This window comes from Coprinopsis cinerea (assembly GCF_000182895.1).
Source record: "Coprinopsis cinerea okayama7#130 chromosome 6 map unlocalized cont3.6, whole genome shotgun sequence".
Classification (NCBI taxonomy): Eukaryota; Fungi; Basidiomycota; class Agaricomycetes; order Agaricales; family Psathyrellaceae; genus Coprinopsis; species Coprinopsis cinerea.
Window position 1 is genome coordinate 881,594 of NW_003307539.1, and position 22,410 is coordinate 904,003.

Sequence of the window (22,410 nt, forward strand, 5' to 3'; positions counted from 1 at the left end):
CGGTGGTGATTCGTGAACATTTTAATCCGGGAGGAATAAATCGTATTTACAGAGCAATTGCCTAAACCCTAACCCCCAGACGATCTCTTGACATTGGCAAACGCCTTCTCGGCGTGTACAGCCATGAGCCTCCAGACATTGGCTTGGCGGTTGGCGTACGCGCGATGTCCTGGCAGTCCACGAGTGATCGTGGCCCAGGCCTTGCATTCATCCTCCTTGAAGAAGAAAAAATTAACGACCCAATCCATCTCGGAAGTCAGAAGCAGGTGTTCCTCTCGCCACCTCTCCGCCCGAGACTTAGCTCTCAGCCAATTTACACGGTACACTGGGAATCACAGTCAGATATTACTGAACCGTTAGGAGACTGATTTTACTTACACTCCTCTAGGTACTCCGAGTTTGCGGAATCCCCTTCGACGTCCATTGTCCATATCCATGACAGGGGGGTGTTTCTTTGCCCACTTGCATTGGGTTTGTATACAGCCGTTATCGCTTTGGTATCCCCCTTCGTAATTGGCCGATACTTGTCAAGGATTTCCCGCGTGGCGCCAAGACAGTTAAGCGCCCAGCGGGCCCGATTATACGATTTGAGGTGAAGTCGCAGGGCTCGATCCACCGACTTGACCGCTGAGTACCCTCGCAGTCGTTGCTGTTTCCCCTCGGCCAAGCGAATATTGGATCGGTAAAGGTATGACTTGTGTCCAATCTCGGTTCTGATCTGTTCCAGAGCATCGTCTGCCTGTGCACATCGCAATTGCACTTCCTTACCGGCAGCACCCTTCAACCCTGAAGGGAGAACCTCGAATGAGGATGGCAACGGTACGTCCACGTCTTCTGCTTCGTTATTGGATAATGAAAATGGATTGTCGCCAGGGTCTTGGCGGTTTCCTTCATCATCCCCCTCGATCTCAACCCTGTCGTTGGGGGGCTGGGCACACTGGAGTTCGTAAAAATCGACATCGGGAAAGAGGATGGTGCCGGTTTCGTAAAAGGAATTGACCTCAGCCTGGATATGTTCCCTTCTCTTGGCCAGCTCCAGGTTTTGTTGATCGGTGCGTAGGGACTCCCTTGGCAATCCGGCTAGAAATAATCGCAGGTTCTCCCTAAGCATACATGTCAGATTTGGAGGAATCTACGAAAGGGTCTGATACTTCACTGCAGATCCTGGATCTTCATTCCAGACGTAAGCCAAGAGGTCACGCCTATCCCTGTGTTTTCCCGTTGCTCCGCGGCCATCAAGTCGTGTTGCACCTTGGCTCTCGTCGGTGCTTGAGGGTCTCTCGTCAGCATACCGAGCGGTCGATTCAAACACAAAACCCACGTTTGTTCAACTTGACGTTCAGGATATCCATTGCGGAAATATCGTGGTTCCTCTCCATTTGCGCGCGATTCAATTGTGCATCCCATAGCCGTCGCTGAGACATCGATGCCGTCTCATTCAGCAGTTCGAAATCTTCTTGTGCACTAGCAAGCTCATGTCGACTTTTCTCCCAGTTCTTGGTTATGCTAGTAACTGAGATGAACACTGTTAGTCCAGTATCAGACCTAGCTAAACGAGATCGGTTGGATGGCACACCTAAGTTTACCAATTTCTTCCAATTGCTATCCCCCATCACCGCGTCCAATCCCTCTGCTCGGGCTGGGATTGTCATCATCGACGTAGATCCTGCAGCCTCGTTGACAACAGCCCAGAGTGACTCCAAGATTTCCCCCGCCGACATTCCTGCCCCTTTGATGAATGTGAGAGCGTATCGCGCAAAGCAGGTGTCTTGATGTCCGTGCACATGGAATGTGCCGATTCCAAAGGTTATGTCTAATCTGTTGTCAATAGAGAGATAGTCTCCCTTGTCAATCCGTTTCCGTAGGTTTTTGCAGTATTGGCAGTTGACATCGTATACCAAGAGCACTTTGGAAAGTTCCTCCACGTGTGTTGTCTTGAGGGCTTCACAGAACCCGTAGTCCATGTTGACTTGTCTGTGGGGTTGTAATTAGACACCCCCACTGGGCGCTTAGTTATACAAATGCTGACCTCTCTCCCTTCTGGAAATCGACGACGCTGCCAGGGACGAAGCAACCATGTCTCATGCACGCGTAAGCTCCAACGCCGGTCACATCACATCCCTTGTGAACCTTGCTCTTATCCGCGATTGCTCGATGTTCATGACAGGTTTGAGGCTGAATGATCGTCAGCAAGCTACCGGCGCTAGAGAGATACGCTTACCTCTTTATGTTCCTCCGTGGATTCCAGATGTTTTCTGTAACGGGTACTCTCTGTCATAAATCCCTCTCCATCCTTCAGGTATACATCCTCTCCTTGGTCCTTTTGTTTCCGATGAACACACACGAAGTTGCCGTCGGCCACCAAACTTCGCTGGTATTTCCATTCCTCGGGGTCCTCTCTCCAATTATCTGGAAGATTGATGCCGGGTTGCGGACAGGCCGCACAGAAAAGGGCCATCTCCCCCTTTCCTGGGTTCCTGTTGGTGTGTCCGAACCCGAATCGCTTAAGTTCCTTGAGTCGTCGCCATTGACGCCCGACCCTTCTGAGTTCGCGGGTGCGGTCCTACATCCCAATCAGTCACACTCGTCGTTCACGATAAACTGTGACATACAGGGACGGAGTTGGGAAAAAACTTATTAGTGGTGCGCCGCAGTTTGGAGTAGTAATGATGGGTGGATGTAAAACATTCCAGGGTTTGGAGGAGATAGTCATCCAATATGGAGAAAGTAAACGCGGTGCGGATGTCTTGGAACGACGAGGGGTAAAGTCCGTGGCGCAGAAGCTGCCTTTCATCCGAAGGTGCGTCAAGGCAGCGACAGAAGTGAACTGGCAAGTGGTGGATGCCTGTAGTGTGAGCTATCGCGACAACTTTAGCACTACCTAGAGCACGCCTCGAGGGCTTGGCGCCGAAGGTCAGGTCGTCGTCGTCGAACCAGTCGAAGTCGTCAGAGCACAGCGTAGATGGCAATGCTTGGCAGGCGCCGGAAGAGCACAGGGAAAGAGCGAGCCCAGTTTGCCAAAGCCAGGCAGGGAGGAAGCACTGTCCGTTCCATCGTTGAACGCGGTGATATGGATTCGACAGGTGCTCCGTTCGACAACATGTTCGACAGAAGATGGGTGTGGCAAAGCAATCTTTGCACTTCCATATCCCTTCCGTCAATTGGCAGCTGCATCTTCGGCATACGGTGGTCTCTGGAAGGCCTTGCTGCTCTAGAAGTTCATACAGGTAAAGTTTCTGCTTTGGGATCCACTCTTTCATGTAGTCGTGTGATGTCTATAGACCGTATGAGCTTCATATCACTGATAAGGCACCTCAAAGAGACTCTTGACCTTGGATGTGGTTCCCAGATCGTTGTCGGCATTGAAAGGAATGAACTCGCCATCGTTAGAGGGGAAGGGCACTGTACTCTCCCTTCTATGGGCCGTTGAGGCTTTCCCCGTGGACCTCGACGTCTTGCGAGGTGAAAGAGACTGTCTCCCTCGGGTTGGGGTATATGGGATCAGCTGCACCTTCACCTTTCCCCTGCGTCTTCCCGGGCCTAAACGTCCGTGGTATAACTCTACTCGCTCCCTTCGTTTTACCTGTTGTCGGCGTCCAGCATACATGGTTGATACAGGAAGAGAACACAAAATGTATACATAGAAACTCTGTACGAGTCTGGCTGTGATTGATCGCATCAAGCCACCTACGGATCAATCCTACGAGCGCTTAACTCAAGTGAAATTGCCGATTGGTATTGAATCGGTAAGTCGAAGACATTAATCAGGAGGGACCTGATGGGATCTGATGGTTGATTGCCTACGAGAGGTTTGAACTTGTATTTTTCTCTCCATCCTTCACTCCTAAACAATAAGTGCTACCTATTTCGCTGTTGAAACTCACCACTACCATGTCAAACGGCCGCAACGGGGGTTCATCTGGCAAGTATCAAGAGAAGTCGAGACTGAAGGGGACGGTTGGGGATCGCAGGTCATACGAGGCGGAACACACTAAGCAGGCATGGGGTAGAGGCGACGAAGGCGAGCGAACCGACGACGGCGACGACGACGGCGACGACGACGACGACGACGACGACGACGACGACGACGACGACGACGACGACGACGGCGACGACGACGACGACGACGACGGCGAGGGTGATGAGGGTGATGAGGGTGATGAGGAGGACCACGAGGAGGGCGAGGAGGACCACGAGGAGGAGGAGGAGGAGGAGGAGGGGGAAGAGGACGACAGTGACGGTGACAGCAGTGGGGGAGATGAGGGCGTCGCCAGACGAGATGATGAAGACACTGTGCCCGACGGTTACCAATTCAGCGCCTCCCAAGTGGCGTACATGCAAAGTCGCCTACAACAATACCGCGAAGGCTCGAAAGGCAAGCGTTCCGATGTCGTTGTTGCCGTGTTCAAGAATTTTGTCTCTGAGATTATCAACGAGTCACGGAGGCCAGTTCCAAAAGCCAAGCGCAAGGCTATTAAACGTGTATGTGATTTGGTACACCCTATTTCCCAAGCTAACTCGTCCGGCTCGTAGGGCGTTCTGGGGTGGTTCAAGCAGAAGCTTGCGGCATATAAGCCCAAGCAAGAGAAAGCAAAATGGACGACACGGTGGTTTGGGCTGCTCGTCTTCAAGAGAGAGAGGCGTGACGCAATCAAGTACCTCGCAGGGTTGCTCGCAAGAGGCGAAGCTCTACCCAACCTTAAAGACCTCTTGGACAATGAAAGTTGTTACATTACGCCAAGGGATGACAATGGAGACGACGGGGATCTGGACAGGCCCGGAGGAAAACTGTCGCCAAAGGGTTTCGCGAAGTTCAATCCTGCTGCCTCACTTCTTTGGAAGAAGATGAGCGCCAAGGAAAGGCAGGCGTACGAGGACAAGGCTGCCAAGTGGAACGAGGAGACACCCCCACTAGAGCAGCAGAGGAAGTAAGTCGTATTCCTGTCAAGCACTTGCCAAGTTGTCAACAACAGATGTGTCAGAACCGCAGAGCGCACTGCTTCGAAAAAGTTGCTGGGGATCAGCGAACAGTTTCTAAGGGATATGAACGCCCGACTCTACCTGCTCGTTGCCTATGAGAATCAGGCTGGTAGGCCAGTTGCTTACGACTTTGAGCTGTCTGGGGGAGCGGCTGGGCAAGGTTTCCGTGACCGGTACGGAGACACACTGAAGAAAATGGGGATCCTCGAACTGTGGAAGGACTTCGCAGCCGACATTTACCTTGATCCTTTGGAGGACGAAGACATTCGTGCTCAAAGGTCCGCCAAGCGAGCGTTGATGAAGTTTGAACGAAATGAATTTGGGGAGCCAATTATTCCCAACATCCGTCACCGCGATGACACCGAGCAGAGGTCAAGGTGGTTGGTCCACTTCATTAGATCCTTCCTTACCATTCACTACAGTGAGTTCTTCTTTTCAGTATGTTCACAAGTCGACGAAGTTGACATTATCGTCAGACATCGCCAAGGGTAACCCATCTGGCCGCTCACCCGTTCCATGGAAAAGACTTGGCTTGAATCCACGGCGCTTCATCTGTACAGAGTTCCTTCCAGACGAGCTTGCCGAGTTCATTGGGGAACCCAGTTCTATGTCCACATCAGAGCGCGAACGCCTTTATTGGTTCTGGTATCGTCGCCAAAAGGATGGTTTGGACATCGTGTTCGAATTCAAGAAGTACTGGGATGGTCGAGCCAAGGAATACCGCCATCGCAAAGAACGGAAACCGACTTCTGCAGACGAGTATAACTTGGAGGAGGATGAGGACCCCAACCCACCTTCAAGGGACCCTCAAGGCGTTCAACGCGAAACTAACGCCTGGGACCAGTTTATGGCTGACGATAGGAGCGATTCGGATGAGGATGAAATTGTGTCCAGCTCTGAAGATGAAGAGGACCCGCCTCCACCATCGCCACCTGCCCCACCTGCCCCAACCCCTCCACAGAAGTCCCAGCCCAAGCCCAAGGCTGCTTCCAAGAAGAAGAAACGACCAAGCCAAAAAGCCAAAGCCCCACGTACGCACGATGTTGAAGAGCCTGAGGTGAGGAGGATTCCCATAACCGCACGCCAAGGCAAGCTGACCCTTCAAAAGCAGCCTCCCAGTGGTCATACAGGCTCTGCCAAGGGTAATCCTCGTGTGAGTGAGCCACAGACTTTCCCTACAAATTAGTCTGACTGTGCTCTAGAATGTGCGTGCACCAAAAGCAAAAGAAAAGTCTGCAGCCAAGCCCCCAGTGCAAGAGGATGAGCCAAGCGAGAATGAGATCGATGTGAGCGTCCGTTTGATATTGTCTGCCAGAGCAATCTCTCATCATCTTTCCAGTCGACCCCTAAGAGGCCATCGCGGGAAAGCCAAGCCACGACCCCGACTACACCTCCTCCACATGGAACGGCGCGAAAGCGAGCCCGGTCTCCCAGCGATTCCGAGACGAGTGACGAGGAAGACGACGAACTGCCTGGCCCCAATACACGTGCCAAGAAAAGACGTGCTGCGGCAGAGCAAGAGCCAAGAGACGAGCCTCCCACCCTGCGAAGGTCTACGCGAGCCATCAAGGTCGCCAAGAGGTTTGGGCAAGAGGATGTGCCCTCGGTCATACAGCGCATTCAAAAACCTGGGGCTAATAGTAAGGGTTCAACGACAAGGAGCAAGTCACGGGGTGGACATTCTAAGTCCACTGAGGGTAGAAAACATGACGCACCTGCCAAGGCGAAGTCGCGGACCAAGGACAAACGTCGATAGTCTTCATTTTGTTTCGTATCATCACTGCCATTCTTTGTAGTAGTTAGTCGTAGATGGATTACTGTCCGTTAATACATGTTTGTCTCATTTTCTCGAAGGTTATGGCTTGTCACTAACTTAAGAATCGCCGAAAGCACTTCAAAGTTCACACTTTACCAAATGGAAGGGAATTCATTATAAGAATTGAGTCAATTGAGTCGAGAGTTGTGAAAAATTATTACACGAGGGATGATATACGGAATGAATAGCAAAGTAAAAGAGATCTAGACTAATTGTTGTTCAGAAGCAGCAACTCCTCCACCTCGGCAGTGTGGGGATCCCGGGGACGACCACCGCTGCCGTTGCTGGACCCTGGTGGAGACATGTTATCTAGGTCCGCGATAAGGGGGTGATGCATGACATGTCAACAACGCAGAAGACTCACCAGAAATTACTTGCATAACTTGCATGATCCCTTCAGCATGCTCGGCAAGGTTAAGGGTGGGGACGGCGACAGGTGCGGAGATGGAGTTGGACGAGGAACCTGACGAGGACGCATTATTTGACTCCTCGGAAGAGTGAGACGACGTAGTCGTGGACGATGCTGCCAAGGGACCAGGCCTAATCATCAACCGTGCCGGGTTGATGGATTCGATGGGCTCAGCCACACGGTTTGGGTCATTTCGAGCAACCTGAGGCAGAGTTGGAGGGTCTCCAAATTCCTTCTTCATCTGGTGTCCCATCCACTCCATCAGACATCCGACGCTGCGATTGAGATCGTTGATGCGCTTTGAGTTGTCGGCGAGCTCACGTTTGATAGGCAAGAGTGCTTCGTTGACGTCCTGGCGAAGAAGCTTGATTTCGTTCTGGGCACCCTCGAGTTGTCGTTCATTGTCTTCGACCAAGCTCTTGAAACGTAGGGTGTCCGAGAAGAGTTCTTGGTGAGTCTTGGCATCCTCCAAGAGGATTGTGACGGTGGCGGAGAGTTCGTTGATGACATGTTGCTGATGAGCATTTTGGAGGACGAGGCGGGATATCGCAAGGTCAATGGAGCCCCACGGAATCTCGGTGGGGGACGCAGGTTTGACAGAGAGAAGCCCTCCGTCTGCCTTGGCAATCTGATATACACAACCCGTCAGTTACAGGACGTTGAATCGTTGAGAGAATCGCACCAATGATTTCGTATTCTTCGTGGTGGTGGCCAGCGGCTAAGAAATGAGAAGCAGTTCAGAATCGAGTTGATATGAGAAGACCATGGGATTAAAGACTCACCTTGGGTTGAACTGGAGCAGACGCCGAGGGAGCTGGGGTGAACTGGAATGTACCACCTCCAGTGCTAGGGGTGCCATCGCCAGGAGCCACATTGGAGTGCTGGGAACGGCATTTAGTGGAATGGACGACGACTGTAATCGTAGACGTTCATACCTCGTCTCTTGACGTTGGGGCAGACGCCCTTCGAGTATCCTGGCCTTAAGTCAGAAATCTTGGCAAAAGAGAACGAGAAAGTGTGAGCGCTGACCTTGAATCTATTCTTGGCGGTGCGTAGGTTGCTATCTTTTGGAATTGCTTGGTCTTCTACCTGAAAGCGACACCATGGGTTATTCAACGAAGGTATTGGATAAAGCCGAAACCAACCTCTCGACTCGGTGCTGGGGTTCCCTTCTCAGAATCGGTTGCCGCGCCATTGGCATCCTACATAAACGTGAGCATTAAGATAGTCTGGAGAAGTCGAACAAGGTACCTGAGCTAGACTTTCACGCTTCTTGGATTTTCGACTGAAGCTACAGCTAAGGCGCTTCCCCTTGCACGCCCTGCACGCTACGTTGGGTTTGGGGATGAGGCACGCGGATTTGGATACGTGGCACTGCTCGCAAGGAGGGCTCGCTTCGGTGACGGTATCGCCTGTCTTCGACGTCTTCAACTTCTTGGCTGGGTTTTCTCCTTGACCAACATCGTCGGTGCGGCGCTTGTTAGCGGGCGCAGTCGTGGGCTCCTTGGCGAGATTGATTTTCGTCGACTTGGCGTCTTCTTTGCTGTTGAGATTGCGAGGTCGTTTGGGTACTTCCGACTCGGCGGAAGACTCCTCGTCGGAGGGAGCACGATAACTGGCGTCACTGTCGAGTTTAGAGTTCCAATCGTCCTCGTTGCCGACAAGAACCTCCTTGCGGTGATCCGAGACGTTGGCCTGGTTGATGGACCTGGCCCGGCGGGGTTTATCGACAGTCTTTCCGACGTCATCTCGATCAACGTCCATGGAATCGGTGGTGGGCGTCGCGCGCTTCGCGGTCTTCGAGACAGATGATTTCTTGGGGGGAGCAAGAGATGGGATCTCGTTGGATTGGGCGGGTTGAATGGTGCCGGATGCCGCGTTATTGGACACAGAGTCATTGTTTCCTTTGGATAGAAGGGGAATGACGAGAGGAATCGCGTCCTTGAAAGGCCTAAGGCCGAAGTGCTCAAGGTTCACCATCTCGGGGGACTGCTTGGCGTCCTTGTTGTGCTTCAGCCAATTGACCCAGGTGGCGATGGGCTTCCCAAGCCGGCTGGTCTTATCATACTTCGGGTGCTGCTCGAGAATCTCCAGAAAAGCGAACTTGGAGACAATATAATCAAAAGCGACATCGAGGGGGGATGGCGATATCGACGTACCGATGCTTGCACAAAATCTCTCTTCCTTTGCTCCTTCGACTGTCCGTGCCACTTGTGAGGTTCTGAGTCGAGGTATTGGGCGAGTGCGCGAAGATTCTGGATGAGGGCTTTCGGGGCCATGGTCACAGAGTTACAGAGTGAGGATGAGAAAATATGATGTCGAAGGAAGAGTAGTGGTGTCTCGACCTTGTATTTGGCTATGTTTTATTCCGAAGCCAAGGTTCTGGTCAGAACCGACAAGTTTCAACTGGTCTGAGACCGCCAAGCCTCTACCATCACTTCTCTGAACCATCACCGACCGTTCCAAGATATGAAGCGTGAGTGGTATACGCACCTCCTCAACCCCGAAACGTTACTGAAATATCCACAGTAGCAAGAACAGATACGACGCTACTCCTCCAAGAAGGCGAGATGGGCGTAGGAGAGCAGGACAAAGCTCCAACTCCACGACTCACCGCTCTCGACGAGGAAGACCGGGGCACGGATCCAGGTACGTGGTCGTAACGCCAATATTCTCTTTATTTGTCGTGATTTCTGACGCTTTTGCGTTGGCTTGCAGAGAGTATGACTTCAATTTCCGAGGATTGCGATGACGCCGAATTGGAGAAGGGTGTTCCAGCAATTGATTTCAAATCAGAGGTCTCATCGCACGATGATGAGGAAATGGTGACTGACAGTGATCGGGAGTCAGATTCTGGCGAAGACGCCGAGGAATACGACGATGAGATGATGGAGTGGGACCCTCGAAAGCCTGTGGAGGTACGTCTCTCATGTCAGATTATGTTGCAAATCTAACCCATTTGTCGCCTGGAAAGGATGACAAGGAAGTGATCATACCCCAAGTCCCCATCGAGTTGGTTCTGAAGGCCCACCTCGATTACCTTCATGCCGCTCACACCGCCGCCATGAGCCATGTCAAAGCCCTCACGGAGGTTCGCTTGCTCTTGGCTAAGCAGCAGTCGGCAATCAGAACGGCTATGTGGGTGAAGAGAACCTCCAATGCAACGCACCGTCGGAAGGAATCCTGATCCGTAGATGTTTATTCGTAGATGTTTCGCTTCTTTTTCTCTGGTATCAATTCAGTATCGACTATTAGTTGGCGCCCGTGAATTTCGATCGCCACTCGAAAGAGCATACCAGTCACTCTTCTAGCAATTGTCCGAGTAGGCTTTTGTATCCTTCCCCTTAGTCTCGTACCCATCCGTTCCGGTTTTCGGGTTCCCCCGGTCGGAGAATGGAAATACAGTGCAGAACCCTCACCACCACTGTATTTTCAAGTGAGCCTCCGAAAGAACGGATGGGTACGAGACTACCTTCGCCTTTCATCAACCAACGATCGATCGCTCACCCATCCGTCCTTCACAATGCCGAAAGCGAAGTCCACCCCCTCGTCTTCGGGAAAAAGGCGGAAGCCCCGCAAATCCTCCCAGTGCAAACGGACACCTGCCTTGTCGGATGACGACGGCCCTCTTGGATGGACACATATCCGTGATGGTAAGCACTGGCTTAAAACAAATCTGAGGATGTCGCAGGTTAATATACTACTCCATTAGCCCAGAACAAGAGTCGAAAGGAAGCATCGCACGCGTCGTCCATCACCTGGGACCTTCGTCACGCCTTCCAGACTCTGCTCCTCGAGCTCCAGCTTCACGGTGGTGACTGTGAATGCTACATCAAGCTCACGGAGATCTGTAAGAAACACGAGGACTCCTTCAACGCCCAGGCGGATAGCCTGAGAGGATCGTTGGAGACCATACAGACTGAAATCGAGTTCGCAGGGTGGCATTTGGGGATGTTGATGCCAAAGGCTTGACTTTATGACATGTGTATGCTATATCTACGTCTAGATAGATGGCAGGGTCAATAGTAGCGTGAAGTTACCGTGGCGTTGCAGTTTCATGTGATGAGGCTGAGGGGCGCCAAGTGATTAGCGCTCGCCATCTTGGCGCCCAAGAACACTGTCGCTTGGCATAGGCATTTCACGGTGTCAGATGGTTCAGTGGTTGCGTTGAAGCGGAGTTGAAGTCCATGGCGTTTGATTTTACGCTATCATATACACCGACTCAGACGAGCTCATCTCAACCCACCACCGCAAACAAACATGACATCAGCCCTCGACGTGATCATGCCCATCGCTAATGGGTTCAGCGGCGAGGGCTCTGTCCCTGCGCTCGGGCCATCATCAAAGCCAAGGCTCCGGGGTGTGGGCTACCATCACTCACGGGAGGGCTTTCACTGGTAGCGCCATCGCTACTGGCGCAGCCCAGCCTTGGGCTATCAGGGAGCGGGAATCCCCCGCCCCATCAAAAGCCGATGGAAATTCGCACCCGCCAATTATAGCCGCCGCAATTCGCGCGGACGCTGGGCAGAAATCTGGCGGCACCGCCCGACATTCCCCGGCTGAAAGCTATCCTGTAGTGCGCAGTAATAGAGGGCTATTATTTTTAATGCTAGCAATTAGGCGGTAAGAGTATCCCAATTCAGCGAGGAACTACGATTCAACAAGAGAGCCCAGTCCTTTGAGGGATTCTGTCAACGCGATGCTCTGCTCCCGCAACACCATCGACGCCTTCACCGACTTCAAATGACTCTCCAACCTGTCGTAAACCTCACAGTTATGCATATAGTGGTTTACAAGGGTTCCAAGCCACGACGACATGTAGTTGAGCTGGGCGTCAATGAGATCCGCCGACATACCCGCGTCCTCCAGGTTGGGTAGATTCCATATCAATTGAGATTCATCAGAAACGATCTCGTTCCGGATGGACTCGGGCATGGTGTCGAGCAATCCCTTTAAAATGCCGTCCATCTGTTCGTTAACAGGTGCGCCTGCCTTGGAAGCACCCGCCTCTGAAGAAGTAGCGGCGGGCCCGCGAGCGGACTTGAGATCGGAGGCAAGAGGGAAGTCGCTATTCTTCGGGAAGATCTCGCGATGGGGTCGTCCAGATGTAGCGATGTTGTCGGAGAAATACCCGCTGAACAGGGTGGCCGCTTGATGTTCAGGAAGGTCGGCGAACCATTTCAAAGCCTCCGCCTCGTCAGAAAATGGGCTCCATGCATTCCCTTTCTCCTTCCCTTTCCCCTTTCCCTTTAAACCAGAACCTTCCACCTCCATTTTTCCGCCTTCATCTATGTGCAGCAGTCAACCGCAGTACGGGGGTCCTTATCGGACGATACACTCACCTAGGTCTGTGTAGGCGGGTTTGGGAGTCGGTGACTGTGAACCAGGCGGGCCTTCCGCCTCCTGCGTGCTAAACGTCCTCCAGCCCGCATTATCGTCTTCCAAGAGGGCGGGGGCGGACTCTGGGTCCTCAGTGAATGGGACGAAGCGGACGTCATCTGCAACCTCGTCCGTATCCATAGCTCCACCCGACATAGCTGGTTTGGTGATTGATTTGTGAGGCCCCCATCACAACAAACGTACAGTTAACTCACTTTGGTCGTCGTCGCTTTCTCGCTCCATAGCGGTGCTTGGGGTGGTGGCAGATCGATAAAGACAGTCCGCCCTGTTTTTGATAAGGCGGAGCCTCACGCCAAGGATCGGGACATCCCGAAGTGGCACGTGACCGGTATGACATCGCGTCGCGTTACGGTTTGCCTTGGGAATCCGAGTCACTCGGATAACCATCCTTCTTCCTTCCGCCGTCACCCCAAACTCCCAGTTAACCATGGCTACTCCCATCAACATGGAAGCGTACACTGAGAAGGAACTCGCACAGATCTTCAACCCCGTTCTGCAACGACTTCGCACATTGCTCAACAAGCATCCATTTTGGCCTCAAGATGCCTTGGGGAAGGAACAACTTAGGCGGGCGGTGGTGGGACTAATGGTAAGTTCCTTCTTCATTTGTAACGTTTATATAAATCAATGTATTTAACCCTTCAGACTATCGCTAACAAAGTCCCCCCGACCTGCCAAACCCTCTTCGCCGGATATTCTGTACGTGCAGCATTTAACGAAGTGCGAAAAAGGCCTGAATGGCGGCAACCTGGCGCCGTCATTGATCCCTCTTTTCTCGCCAACGTCAAGCCCGACAAGCCGAAGGACTTGGACCCCTTCGACGACGCGCGAGCCGCTCTGTTCATCGAGGGCTGCCTCGAGTTTATCACCAATTGGCGGCTGCCACCACCTCAACCCCGTGCGTCGGATAAACCCCCATCGCCTGCACCTCCCGCAAATCCACTGGCAAATCAAGTGGCCAAGCAACCCGGGACGACTGTTGGATCTGGAACTGGGGAAGACACGGCCTCAGCTCTTGACACGGAGAAGGCCGTCCAATCGAAGGGGGACCTTGATGTGGTGAAGAGTAACGTGAAGGGTAAAGGAAAGAAGGACGACGAGGAAGCCGACCTCGATGATGACGATCACGACAACGAGGGTGGGGATGGAGGAGACGCGGACGAGGACGAAGAGGACGAGGACGAGGACGAGGAGGGCGAGTTAGAGGGCGAGGAGGACAAGCAGACTCTGAGGAGATCTCCAAGAAAGCGAGGTCGAGGTATGTGGTCGCATTTCTCGGAACCCATTAAAGTTTTATCAAAATCGCCGCTGTATGTAAAGCAGGTAGACCTTCCACTACCGTCCAACCTCCGCCCGGCGACTCTTTCGTCCTTTGCGACCGCTGTTTGAAGGCAAGATCAGTTGCTCAACATTACAAAGCCCTAGGCAAGAACTACGACGCCGCCAACCTTGCTCCGGAGTGCACGTCCCCTGAAAACGGCAGTTGTCCTCGATGCACGAAAACGAAGAAAAAATGTGAACGAGTTCTCCAAGGCAACGAAGCGCTCGCGCTTGCCTCCGCCTTGAAACGAGGCCGCAAACGCAAGGACTTCACCCCCCCCTCCAACCCTGCAGTGACGTCCGAACCCCCCGTGAAGAAAACAGGGAAACGCAAAAGCGCCGCCTACATTGAAGATTCCGACATAGGAGAGACCCCGATTGGCCATGAGCACGCCCCCGCCGCCAAAAGAACTCGAGTGGACCCCAAAAACGACTCCAACGCTGTTCCCAAGACCCAAGTAAAGTCCAAGCCGGCGGGGAAAAAGCCAGCAAAGCAATCGTCGAAGGCTGCTTCTCCGACGAATTCGGTGCAGGTCATCCCCATGACCATGGTCCCATCCACGGCCACTGCCTCGGCAGCTCCAGCAGGTCCATCCACGGGCACCTCGTTCTTCGCTGGAACGAAGGAGCTGGGTCCGATTTTCGATCCCCGACATGCTCGTCCCATGATTCTGCACCCACCGCCCCCTATCCCAATCCCAGACAACTCAAACGTGGTGCCATCTTATCCGACTGAACTGCCGACCGGGAACCTGGTGCAAGACTTGGTCAATTGTATGACCAATCAGGACGAGCTGGGTGGGAGGGTCACGGAAGCTGAGGGGAATATTCGAGGACTCACCGCGTCGTTGAACAGGCTCGAAGAAAAAGCTCGCATACCAATGGTTCCCAAGGCCGACTTTGACGAACTCCGTAGAAAGGTGTCGGTCTTGGAGCGGGACTTTAACCAGCGGGAGGAGACACTCAGGAAGACGGTGGAGAGCGCACTCGCGCTGGCAAGTAATTTGGAGGAACGGATGAAGTTGTACGACGGTCGCCTGGACGGAATCGAAGAACGGTTGGGAGAAGCGTCGGGAAAAGCGAAATCGGCAGGAAAGGATGCGGTAGACTCATATCGAATTGCGCGGGATGTCGAGAAGACCGTTGAGAAGTATAGGGTGGATAGGGATGATCTTCGGGTTGCACAAGACCACCTCGACGACCTTGAGGGCAGGACAGGAGGCATTGAGCAAGAGATCGGTAACCTTCGACAGCGGTGCTACGATTTAGAAAGGGACACATCAAGGCTCAACACATCCGTCAACCAACAGACGCTTGAGGCCCTACTCGCGAGGTTGGGCCACATTCCTCCTCCTCAACGGCGCCATCCCTCACATAGGGATGGCGCCGTTTCTCCGATCCCCCGCCCCATTGTGCACCGATCGACAAGTCCCATTCCCGCTCCAATCGTTGCTCCCCGCCCGATGCAAGACCGCGCGTTGTCACCGATTCCTGCTCCAATCGTTGCTCCCCGCCCGATGCAAGACCGCGCGTCGTCACCGATTCCCGCTCCAATGGCAATTCCCCGCCTGATGCAAGACCGCGCGTTAAGCCCGATTCCCGACCCTTGCGATGAGCGGACGGAGAGATCCACCGCCACTAATTCCGACCCGCCCCTTTTCGCTCCTAATTTTACGGGTCCCGCCAGTAATTTCCAGGCGGCCGCTCCATTTCCTGCCACGTTCACCGCCGTCCAAGAATCAGCCTCTTTCGTCTCTGGATCTGGCGGCCTATTCGAACCCCTTCCACCCGATTCTCCTCTTTCTCCTCCCCCTGATTCCCCCCAGCCTCAGATGGCGACGCGTGGTAAGAAAGTCGGGCGCCGCGATGCTGATCCGCCGGCGGGTAGACGGTCGGAGCGCCTCAAAAAGACTTTGTGAAATTCTGCCATTTTGTTCATAGTGAAATCATTAGTTATGTTTACAATAATCAACTACATTTGCTTCAAAATTTAGGGAAAGTGAATTTAGGTCTGTTTCTTCCTGCTCCTGGTGACTCTATGGTTAAGCGCCTCCTTAGAACGAGTAGTGACTCCGGTAGTGGTCTGGGGGAGTAAGTCGATCCCGTCCATTTTAAGTCGTTTAGCCTGGGGTTTAACGGATGGTGGGCCAGTCGCCCGCTTACCAGTGACCGGGGGTTGAATCTCCGTTGACTTTGAGGAACCTTGAAGGGAACGGATGAGTTCCGCAGCGGATCGTTTAGGTCTATCGGTCCCTGTGGGACGGTTGTAAGGTCGAGGGGTTGGTTTGACCTTCGAGAGCGAGGGGATTGGGGCGGTAGCTTCCGATTTGGGCGCTATGGCCGGCTGCTCAAGTTGGTCGCCCACTGGTTGGCCGGCGTCCCCAGAATCACGGTCGGACTGGGCAGTGGGGTATGTGGGACGGTCGGACTGGCCTGTGGGGTATGTGGGAGCAGCCTTGGGGATGGGGTGGGCCGGGGCAGGGTCGGTTAAAGGGGCGGGAGCAATGGGAAAAATGGCGGGTGGCGGGGCGGTTTCCACGGAATGAAGATTCGGGGTGGAGCCAAAGGTCGGAACCGTGGCTTGGCTATTCGGGGTGGCCTTACCAGCGGGACCGGGAACTGGACTACTTGTGGCGGCGTTAACGGCGGGACCCGGGGCTAGATCCTTGGCGGCGGCTGTGGAACTCCCCTTTGCGGGCTTAGCTTTTGCTTTCAATCGCCGACGCTCCTCCGCCCCCGCCTGCTGCTTGGCCAATGCCTTGGTGGCTTTGAACTCGTCCCCGTCTTTCCAGTAGTCAAACCTAAATGACGGTTTGAGGTCTTGTTCTTGTCGATCGTACAAGTACTGCAACACCGCCTTCAATTCCTCTACAGTCATCCTTGATGGCTCTTGCAGCATCTCCATGTATTGTTGGGGAAGAATGTGATCGTCGAAAAAGGAAGCTGGATCTTTCTGGATGTCCGACCAGGGGCACTTCGGTCGGCGTTTCTCATCATCGGGTAAGCCTTCCACTGAATGACAAATCAGCAATGAATGAAAAACAGCTAACTAAGGAATCATACAGTATTTGTGGGTGAAGTACGACCGAATCAGAGCCATCAGCCAGGGCTTGTTGACCGAACCGACCGGCGGTTTCTCAGGGTCGACTAAGCGAACACCATCGGGACCAGTCGGCAGCTTCATCAGGGCGTTCGCCCCGTTTCTTCGGGTGGAGGGTGGCGGCAGTTCCCCAGAGCCGTCGCAATTGTATTCCCGCCTACCCCAGGCCGTCACCACTGCGTTTACGCCTGAGTCGTCGAAGATTCCTTGGTGCTGATGGGTGAAGCTAGTCCCGCCCAAATTGCTGCCGTGATCAGTCGTCCACACCTTCAACACACCACTCTTGGTGGGATAGACACAGGTGAAAATAATACGAGTGTTGAACTTTGCTTGGGCTTGGATGGCGACCCCCTCTAAGAAAGACGGAAGATCCTTCTCCGCCATCCTAAACAATTTAGAATGAATGATCAGTCATAAGCGCTACCCGATCGAAGAATACAACGTACTCAGCTTGCTCCGCTGGCGTTGGCCCATGTTCGCGATTCAGGTAAGCCCGTAAGCGGTACCGTTCCTTTTCAGCGGTCGGAAGCTTCTGCCACAACTCTGAGACCGCTTGTTGAAAGCAGGCAAAGACGCGGTTGCTGGTCTTCTGAGCTGCGGTTCCATTGCCGCTCTTCCCTGTGGGCGTAACCTTGACCTTGTCGTCGGTCTTGTCACTGGTGTCATCATCTTCCTCATCCAAATCGCTGCTGTCGTCGTCTAGTGCTTCCAGACGAGCCTCCATGCCGTGGTCCTGCAACATGGCGATTTCTTCTTCCGTAAAGTCGGGTAAAGGGTCGTCCGTCTGGTCGTGAATTGCATAGGGAAACGCCTCGCCAGTGGCGCTTTCAAAAAGCAATTTCTGCTTCTCTTTGATGGTCCGACGGTTATGCCGAATGTAGAGGATCCGCGGCTTGACACCCTTCCATGAAATGGCTTCCGCTTTTCGTTTCGCTTTGCACCTGGCGTTCAGCCAACCACGTACAGCCTGTAAAACTGGGTTAATATTTCTTCAACCATGAGATGGGATACTCACAACAAATAGAGACTGGCTAGCAGTTCTGTCCAAGGGTACTCCGCCCGCCTTCTCCATCTCCGCTTGAAGTTTGTTGGCAATGTTGTCAGCAACAATTTGCCGCTTCACTGCGTCGGCAGCCCGGAATTCCGCCTTGGCATCGTTGAGCACCTTCAGCTGGTCATCGGTCCACACCATGGGGGGTGGTTTCTTGGGGGCCATTGTCGCCTGTGCTCTGTACCAGAGTGAGGGAGGTTGTGGCGAAAGAGGATGGTTTGAGGTACCTTGCCACGTCAATAGATTGGCGGGTTTTTAAGTCGGGGATTGTTTGTGCGGCGGTTGTTTGGCCAGGTTGGAGAACCAAGCCGGAGATATCAGGCGGATCGGCTTCCGACCTGTTCTCTAATTGCCGGAGTCGGTCGGCCTTCAATCCTGATAATCGATTGAGATATGTATTGAGCTTTAACTCAACCACCCACAACCTCAGTGCCATGACGAGAAGAGGAAAGAAGAACGTTGTTACGGACAAACCACTTCGAGGGCTCTTGGTGGAGGTTCACACTAAGAAAGGAACGAGACACGAATTGACCGCCCTGCCTGCTGCGACAACCCTTGGAACACCGACTCCAGCAGGGAAACGTCGACGCATCGATATTCAACCGCCGTGGGGAGAGGAACAGTGGGCTGAAAGAGAATCCATTCCCGGAAATCCTTTTCAAGACTCGGCAGCAGGTGAAGCCATTATCGACAATGTAAGAGTATATTTATGAATGATACTTCGTGCCTGACTTGGAACACCTGAAAGAGCAATTATGATTACATGCTTCAATGGGAGCCTCGAATCAACACTTACCTCTCATATTTCTACCAGAAGCACGCTCGCAGGGAAGATAACGCATGTGACATATGTGGAGCAGACGAACCGTTATGGCGGTGTACCTCCTGCTTTGCAACACCAAGCCTTTGTTCGACATGCTGCCGCGACATTCATCACCGTCACCCCCTTCATCGAGTTGAAATGTGGACAGGGAGATTTTACGAACCGTCGTGGCTCTGGAAACTAGGAATCTCAGTCTACCTTGGACATGAGGGACAACGATGCCCTAGACTGCCGCCATCACAAGTTTCCGATCATACCAATGAAGAATTCATCGCCTCGTCGATATCGGATTGGAATAATCATACCGACTTTTCTTTCGGGGCCAGTCCAAAGCATGGTAAAGATGGTTGGGGTCAAGAGATGGTAATCGTTCACATTAACGGCATCCATCGCCTTGTGGTTTACCCATGTGCCTGTATTGGCGCAGCATCCCTGGACGAGCAGTGTGTGGCGGGTGGGCTGTACCCGAGTACCTTCAAGGCTGTGGAGACAGTATTCACCTATGAGCTTTTACACGACTTCAATCTCGCCTCGCTAGAATGCCGCACTTCAGCGAGTGAATACTTCAGCAAGCTGCGCAGACTCACCAATCCTGATTTCCCTGACTGTGTACCGGTGGGTATTAAGTGATGCCTTCCCACCAATCTTTAACATTGATCAGCAAAGCATAGAATCGCCATCGTGAACTTCTACGGACAGCCAGACAATTCCGACATCTAAAGGAGTTGGTGCAATTTGGGTTCACTACTCGCGAGGCTGCTAGCTCCCCTGGTTCCCTGGCGATATTCTGTGCAGCATGTCCACAGCCCGACATCAACCTTGAAGAGAATTGGGAACAGGACCGCAGAACGTTCGTCCCAAACATCTTTTATATTTCAAATCAGATTGCTAAAGTACAAATCTGTGAACAGATGGAAATTTGCCATGTCCTTCGTGGCCGACGGGAACTTCGTCTGCGTTCGGCAAAGTAAAAAAGGAGCGGGTCAGGACCTCTTTCTGAAGCGGGGCCAAGGTTACTTTGTCGAGTCCGAAGAGTACAAGCGGCATTTGCGTTCCGCTAGTGAGGAAGTCGAGGTACGGTCGAGGGCAGGTGGTGAAGTCACGGGGTTCTGATCTTTGTTTAAGCCATCCACTTGCAACGAGCATCGTGCAGTTGCCGATAAGAATAAAGGGCACAAGGGATACGACGCGACTGGAATTGGGGCTCTGGCATGCGCTCGCCATGGTGCCTTTGTCCCATCGTCAATCGTGGACTTCCAAAAAGGGGAACGCCAAATGAACATGGATTATTCGTTGTGCAAAGGGTTGAAGACTGTTGTCTCACCCAAAACAAGGTGTGTCGTCTTCATATACGATATCTGCTGCCAATATTGGAAGAACCTCCTTTCCCGCACACAGAGATACAGCCCGAAGCTTGACCTTCCCTGGTACAAGTCGATGACGTTCGGCATTGGACAATTCCACGTCCACGGCCACCAAGAGAGGTGTCTTCCCCGGTTTTCCCCGTTGTACATCGATGGGCTTGGGTGGAATACCGGTGAGATTTTGGAATCAAACTGGTCACTGTTGAACCCGACAGGGATTCTGGCGAGCACAATGACCGAGGCACATCGCCTTGAGGTTTTGGATGGCAAGCTCCTGGATCTCAATTGGAAGAAATTGACCAACCTCCGTGAGTCATCACCGCCTGTTTAAATGTAGCGGTAATCAGGCGGTTGTCGGCCGCTGGCGGTACCCGAACCCGAATGACCACGGCGGGGCGGGCGGCCGACCCATAAAATAGCCGCCTTGATTAAACAGGGGCCACCCCCGTTAGACTATTTGCCTGATGGTTAACTTACAATCTATCTATTTTAGATGTGTCGCTTCCGGGCCTACTAAAAACCGCTTTGACGAACCTTTTGGAATTCACCGAGGCCGTTGAAATGTTGAAGTCGTCGGCAACAGCGGACCAAAGGGCGGAATGGGATCAACAACTCAAGGAAGCTCAAAGGAAACGCGAGAATCACGTCCCAGAAGCCATGGATATCTTGATGTCAACGATAGATAAAGGTAAAACCATAATGAATAGAAAGGGGTATAGCGGCTGAAATCGTCCGAAACCCAAAGCACCATCTCGGAAAACTGTCGAGGCGCGCCTCATAACGGAAGAAATCAATTCGAGTCGAAATGTGGGAATGACATCGTGGATTCAAAAAGGAATTCTAATTCAGGAGTTGCAGTATGTGATACTATCTGCTATAAAATTCCCCGCCTGATGACTGTCTAGGATCGATACAATGACTTTGGCAAAGGATCTTGGTAGCACACCTTCTGACTCAAAACAGTTGGACTTGGAAAGGAAACGTGCCGCCCTCAAGCTTAAACACGACGAACACTTCGAAGAAGGGCTGATGTTATTTCCAGTCCTGGCGCCCAGTAAGGCGGACGACTCCGACCCGCGAGCACGCTTTTTCCTCGCCCCTATACGCGAGCCTTGTACTTGCGAAGAATTCGAATGCGGCCATCTAGACATGAACATTAATCCGTTTCAGGAGTTGCAGAAGGGCCCTTTGGAGAAGTTGGCAGTGCTGCTGCCGTCCTCAGAACCTCATGCAGGCTCCATATTTCCACAGTCTGCCCGCGAAGCGGAATTAGCCTTAAGGAAGGCCCAGGCGGACGAATCGCTGGCCAACATTCGGACTCAAGTCGGGTATAAATCGTTCTTGTTCAAAGCTAACGTCCAACTCGCGGAGAACAAAGCGCAGAAGACCCGGGGATATGCTGCCGTTTCGTCGGCGGAAAAGGCCATTCAAAGACACACCAGGGTATACAACCAGGCACAGTGGGCGATCACGCAACTCACCGACGATCTCGCGGTCAAGGACAAGTACCGCCCACTTCTTAAGGGCGATGCCAAACCGCTTCAGTCGATCTACCAACCTAATGCACCGGGACAGAGTCACGAGGTAGTCAGCTGGATCTGGGGGTGGAAACATACGGGCAATACCGACAGCCCGGAATTCCTAGCTGAGAGTGGGTGCGATTGTATTTTATTGCCTGCATCCGCTCACGACTACCGCCCAGTTTGCCGCCTCAATTGGCTCCGAACGACGTCCCGCCTCAAGCGGTGGGAGGAGGAAGTCCTTCTTGTGCGTGCTGAAATGGGATGGACGGTTAGATATATGGAAAGAAAGGCAGATGAATGGGAGGGTAAAGGTGGAGTGAGCAACAGTGCGGGAGTGCAAGCGGTTGCCTCATGTCAAGCCGCATCATGGCGGAAGTTGGCGTTCCAAGCCAAGGCGGCTTTTAAGGATTTTATGGACTCAACCCATTAAGGATTACGCTAAATGCTCTACGCATCGGCGTCCGGTACCCGCCTAATAGTACCCCGCTTCTGATAGCCCCCTGAAAATAACCCGACTGATATCCAACTGGTTCCCGCCAGTGAATCGGTATCCGCCTTCGATGCCCGCCTGAAAATCGGAGTTCAAGTTCGGCAAAAGCCGATCGTAGACTTTCCATCGATTTC

The 22,410-nt window shown here is 52.9% G+C and overlaps 9 protein-coding genes across 9 annotated transcripts; 5 read left to right on the top strand and 4 right to left on the bottom strand.

Moving 5' to 3' along the window:
- Window positions 1–68: 68 nt before the first annotated feature.
- On the bottom strand, window positions 69–3,607 carry CC1G_15566 (hypothetical protein; the record flags this gene model as incomplete). The annotated part of the gene is made up of 10 exons (XM_002910977.1): window positions 69–325; window positions 379–1,103; window positions 1,157–1,268; window positions 1,322–1,525; window positions 1,577–1,974; window positions 2,030–2,175; window positions 2,222–2,563; window positions 2,613–3,041; window positions 3,186–3,275; window positions 3,332–3,607. The coding sequence occupies 10 exons, from the start codon at window positions 3,605–3,607 to the stop codon at window positions 69–71; spliced, it is 2,979 nt and encodes a 992-aa protein (XP_002911023.1).
- A 284-nt stretch (window positions 3,608–3,891) lies between these two features.
- On the top strand, window positions 3,892–6,736 carry CC1G_12950 (hypothetical protein; the record flags this gene model as incomplete). Its single annotated transcript, XM_001837775.2, has 7 exons — window positions 3,892–4,482; window positions 4,534–4,928; window positions 4,983–5,401; window positions 5,457–6,037; window positions 6,092–6,133; window positions 6,183–6,266; window positions 6,320–6,736. 7 exons carry the CDS (start codon window positions 3,892–3,894, stop codon window positions 6,734–6,736), a joined length of 2,529 nt encoding a protein of 842 aa, XP_001837827.2.
- Window positions 6,737–7,004: 268 nt separating this feature from the next.
- On the bottom strand, window positions 7,005–9,484 carry CC1G_12951 (hypothetical protein; the record flags this gene model as incomplete). Its single annotated transcript, XM_001837776.1, has 9 exons — window positions 7,005–7,105; window positions 7,161–7,833; window positions 7,888–7,923; window positions 7,988–8,086; window positions 8,141–8,179; window positions 8,235–8,294; window positions 8,351–8,407; window positions 8,457–9,308; window positions 9,365–9,484. The coding sequence occupies 9 exons, from the start codon at window positions 9,482–9,484 to the stop codon at window positions 7,005–7,007; spliced, it is 2,037 nt and encodes a 678-aa protein (XP_001837828.1).
- Window positions 9,485–9,674: 190 nt separating this feature from the next.
- On the top strand, window positions 9,675–10,392 carry CC1G_12952 (hypothetical protein; the record flags this gene model as incomplete). The annotated part of the gene is made up of 4 exons (XM_001837777.1): window positions 9,675–9,681; window positions 9,735–9,854; window positions 9,924–10,123; window positions 10,180–10,392. The coding sequence occupies 4 exons, from the start codon at window positions 9,675–9,677 to the stop codon at window positions 10,390–10,392; spliced, it is 540 nt and encodes a 179-aa protein (XP_001837829.1).
- A 336-nt stretch (window positions 10,393–10,728) lies between these two features.
- CC1G_12953 (hypothetical protein) lies at window positions 10,729–11,177 on the top strand (the record flags this gene model as incomplete). The annotated part of the gene is made up of 2 exons (XM_001837778.1): window positions 10,729–10,858; window positions 10,918–11,177. The coding sequence occupies 2 exons, from the start codon at window positions 10,729–10,731 to the stop codon at window positions 11,175–11,177; spliced, it is 390 nt and encodes a 129-aa protein (XP_001837830.1).
- A 678-nt stretch (window positions 11,178–11,855) lies between these two features.
- On the bottom strand, window positions 11,856–12,740 carry CC1G_13126 (hypothetical protein; the record flags this gene model as incomplete). Its single annotated transcript, XM_001837779.2, has 2 exons — window positions 11,856–12,493; window positions 12,548–12,740. 2 exons carry the CDS (start codon window positions 12,738–12,740, stop codon window positions 11,856–11,858), a joined length of 831 nt encoding a protein of 276 aa, XP_001837831.2.
- A 292-nt stretch (window positions 12,741–13,032) lies between these two features.
- CC1G_13127 (hypothetical protein) lies at window positions 13,033–15,844 on the top strand (the record flags this gene model as incomplete). The annotated part of the gene is made up of 3 exons (XM_001837780.2): window positions 13,033–13,194; window positions 13,251–13,863; window positions 14,031–15,844. The coding sequence occupies 3 exons, from the start codon at window positions 13,033–13,035 to the stop codon at window positions 15,842–15,844; spliced, it is 2,589 nt and encodes an 862-aa protein (XP_001837832.2).
- An 86-nt stretch (window positions 15,845–15,930) lies between these two features.
- On the bottom strand, window positions 15,931–18,241 carry CC1G_13128 (hypothetical protein; the record flags this gene model as incomplete). Its single annotated transcript, XM_001837781.1, has 4 exons — window positions 15,931–16,937; window positions 16,989–17,410; window positions 17,472–17,992; window positions 18,041–18,241. 4 exons carry the CDS (start codon window positions 18,239–18,241, stop codon window positions 15,931–15,933), a joined length of 2,151 nt encoding a protein of 716 aa, XP_001837833.1.
- A 269-nt stretch (window positions 18,242–18,510) lies between these two features.
- Window positions 18,511–22,216, top strand: CC1G_15567 (hypothetical protein; the record flags this gene model as incomplete). The annotated part of the gene is made up of 9 exons (XM_002910978.1): window positions 18,511–18,771; window positions 18,825–19,514; window positions 19,571–19,749; window positions 19,811–19,973; window positions 20,025–20,571; window positions 20,757–20,951; window positions 21,009–21,120; window positions 21,169–21,914; window positions 21,966–22,216. 9 exons carry the CDS (start codon window positions 18,511–18,513, stop codon window positions 22,214–22,216), a joined length of 3,144 nt encoding a protein of 1,047 aa, XP_002911024.1.
- Window positions 22,217–22,410: the final 194 nt, after the last annotated feature.